The 2,935-nt window shown below is 39.7% G+C and overlaps 1 protein-coding gene across 16 annotated transcripts in view; it reads left to right on the top strand.

The window, feature by feature from the left end:
* LOC125430585 (zinc finger protein 420-like) overlaps positions 1–2,450 on the top strand; it is a 43,554-nt gene extending 41,104 nt beyond the window's left edge. For 7 of the 16 annotated variants that reach the window (XM_048492578.1, XM_048492581.1, XM_048492579.1 and 4 more), the window contains 3 exons: positions 1–178; positions 263–322; positions 491–2,450. The exon at positions 1–178 is cut by the window's left edge. In XM_048492578.1, coding sequence (XP_048348535.1) covers positions 1–178; positions 263–322; positions 491–2,156 — 1,904 coding nt within the window. In that variant the 3' untranslated portion in view covers positions 2,157–2,450. Of the gene's footprint in view, positions 442–490 lie in introns of all 16 variants that reach the window. The other 9 variants (XM_048492575.1, XM_048492576.1, XM_048492573.1 and 6 more) reach the window with 9 other exon arrangements.
* Positions 2,451–2,935: the final 485 nt, after the last annotated feature.

A 2,935-nucleotide genomic window follows, 5' to 3' on the forward strand; every position in this document is an offset into this window, starting at 1 on the left:
AAGGAAACCTTACTGGCCATCAACAACTCAGAACAGGGGAAACACAAAAATGCCTGGAATGTGGGAAGAGCTTTGCTCAGAGTTCACAACTCACTGTCCTTCAGAAAATCCACACTGGAGAGAAACCACATAAATGCTTGCAGTGCAAAAAGAGTTTTTGTCAGAGTTCACAGCTTATTATCCATCAACGCATCCACACTGGGGAGAAATCACATAAGTGCTTAGAATGTGGAAAGAGTTTTACAAGGAGTGACCGTCTAGCTACTCATCAACGTATCCACACTGGGGAGAAACCATATGAGTGCCTAGAATGTGGAAAGAGTTTTACGAGGAGTGACCATCTAGCTGTTCATCAACGTATCCACACTGAGGAGAAACCTTATCAGTGCCTGGAATGTGGAAAGAGCTTTGCTCAGCATTCACAGCTTACTTGTCATCAACATATCCACACAGGGGAGAAACCATATAAATGTCTGGAATGTGGGAAAAGCTTTGCCCTGAGTCGTAGCCTAGCTTCTCATGGACGAATTCACACTGGGGAGAAACCATATCAGTGCCTGGAATGTGGAAAGAGCTTTGGTGAGAGTTCAAAGCTTACTAGCCATCAGCGTATCCACACTGGGGAGAAACCGTATAAGTGCCTGGAATGTGGGAAGAGCTTTGCTTGGAGTTCGGCGCTTACTAGCCATCAACGTATCCACACAGGGCAGAAACCATATAAGTGCCTGAAATGTGGAAAGAGCTTTGCTCATAGTTCAGAGATTATTGTCCACCAACGCATCCACACTGGTGAGAAACCATATAAATGCTTGGAGTGTGGAAAGAGCTTTTCTCAGAATTCTAGCCTAACATCTCATGGAAGAATTCACACTGGAGAGAAACCATATAAATGCTTGGAGTGTGGGAAGAGCTTTGCTCAGAGTTCACAGCTTACTACCCATCAAAGTATCCACACTGGGGAGAAACCATATAAGTGCCTGGAATGTGGAAAGAGCTTTGCTCATAGTTCAGAGATTATTGTCCATCAACGCATCCACACTGGGGAGAAACCATATAAATGCTTGGAGTGTGGAAAGAACTTTGCTCAGAGTTCACAGCTTACTAGCCATCAACGTATCCACACTGGGGAGAAACCACATAAGTGCCTGGAATGTGGAAGGAGCTTTGCTTGCAGTTCGCAGCTTATTATCCATCAACGCATCCACACTGGGGAGAAACCATATAAGTGCCTGGAATGTGGAAAGAGTTTTACAAGGAGTGACCATCTGGCTTCTCATGGACGAATCCACACCGGGGAGAAACCATATAAATGCCTGGAATGTGGAAAGAGCTTTGCTCAGAGTTCGGTGCTTACTAGTCATCAACATATCCACACTGCAGAGAAACCATATAAATGTCTTGAATGTGGGAAAAGCTTTGCCCAGAGTGGTACCCTAGCTTCTCATGGACGAATTCACACTGGGGAGAAACCATATAAGTGCCTGGAATGTGGAAAGAGCTTTGCTCATAGTTCAGCGATTATTGTCCACCAACGCATCCACACTGGGGAGAAAACATATAAATGCTTGGAGTGTGGAAAGAGCTTTCCTGAGAGTTCAAAGCTTACTATCCATCAACGCATCCACACTGGAGAGAAACCATATAAGTGCCTAGAATGTGGAAAGAGCTTTGCTCAGCATTCACAGCTTACTCGTCATCAACATATCCACACTGCAGAGAAACCATATAAGTGCCTGGAATGTGGAAAGAGCTTTGCTCAGAGTTCACAGGTTATTGTCCATCAATGCATCCACACTGGGGAGAAACCACATAAGTGCCTGGAATGTGGAAAGAGCTTTGCTTATAGTTCAGAGGTTATTGTTCATCAACGCATCCACACTGGGGAGAAACCATATAAATGCTTGGAGTGTGGAAAGAGCTTTTTTCAGACTTCAAAGCTTACTACCCATCAACGCATCCACACTGGGGAGAAACCATATAAGTGCCTAGAATGTGGAAAAGCCATTGCTCACAATATAAACCTTACTGCCCATCAACGCATCCACACTGGGGAGAAACCATATAAATGCTTGGAGTGTGGAAAGAGTTTTCCTCAGAGTTCAAAGCTTACTAGCCATCAACGTATCCAAACTGGGGAGAAACCATATTTTTTTTAATAATTTTTTTATTTGTTTCATATATTTTAAAAAAAGAAATACATTTTTTAAATTCCACATTGTTGTATATTCCATTTTACATTTACTTTCCTAATTATTCCTTCATATATAAGATATCATACGGAAAACATATACAAAATACATCCGGTGTCACAAATACTAAGATATAAGAAAAGAAAGAAGGAGAAAAAAGGAAAAAAAATGAAGTGAAAGTAATTAACTGGATACTAACCTGTAAATAAGAACAAAAGAACATAAGAACAAGCCATATAGAAGAGTAAAAGTACATAAGGGTAAGAGAAGAAAATTCAGATCGAAGAGAGGAGAAGGAAAGAAAGAGAAAGGGACTTGGGAGTGACCTCCACTTAGCATTTCTATTATTAATATTACCATTTCCTTTAACTCTTGAGTTCTTGTTACTTAGTATTATTTACATTGAATTAGATATTATGGTTTCCCTTATACAATTTCTTCTATTCTTATTTTCTTCAAATCAGCATTGCAAATATTCATACAATTTCTTATACTCTTCCTTTAATTGTAAAAACTTCAATAAAGGATGCCATATTTCTAAAAAATTATCCGTTGTTTTATTATGAATTATATTGGATAATTTATCATATGCTGCATATTCTAATAATTGCGATAGCCAGTCCTCTGTAGTTGGTGTAAAGGTCTTCTTCCATTTCTTCATGTATTGTATCCTAGGTGCTGCCAGCATATATAAAATCAATATTTCAGTTTGTTTACTTATTTTCAATTCATATATATTTAGGAGA

Source organism: Sphaerodactylus townsendi, linkage group LG04 (assembly GCF_021028975.2).
Source record: "Sphaerodactylus townsendi isolate TG3544 linkage group LG04, MPM_Stown_v2.3, whole genome shotgun sequence".
Classification (NCBI taxonomy): domain Eukaryota; kingdom Metazoa; phylum Chordata; class Lepidosauria; order Squamata; family Sphaerodactylidae; genus Sphaerodactylus; species Sphaerodactylus townsendi.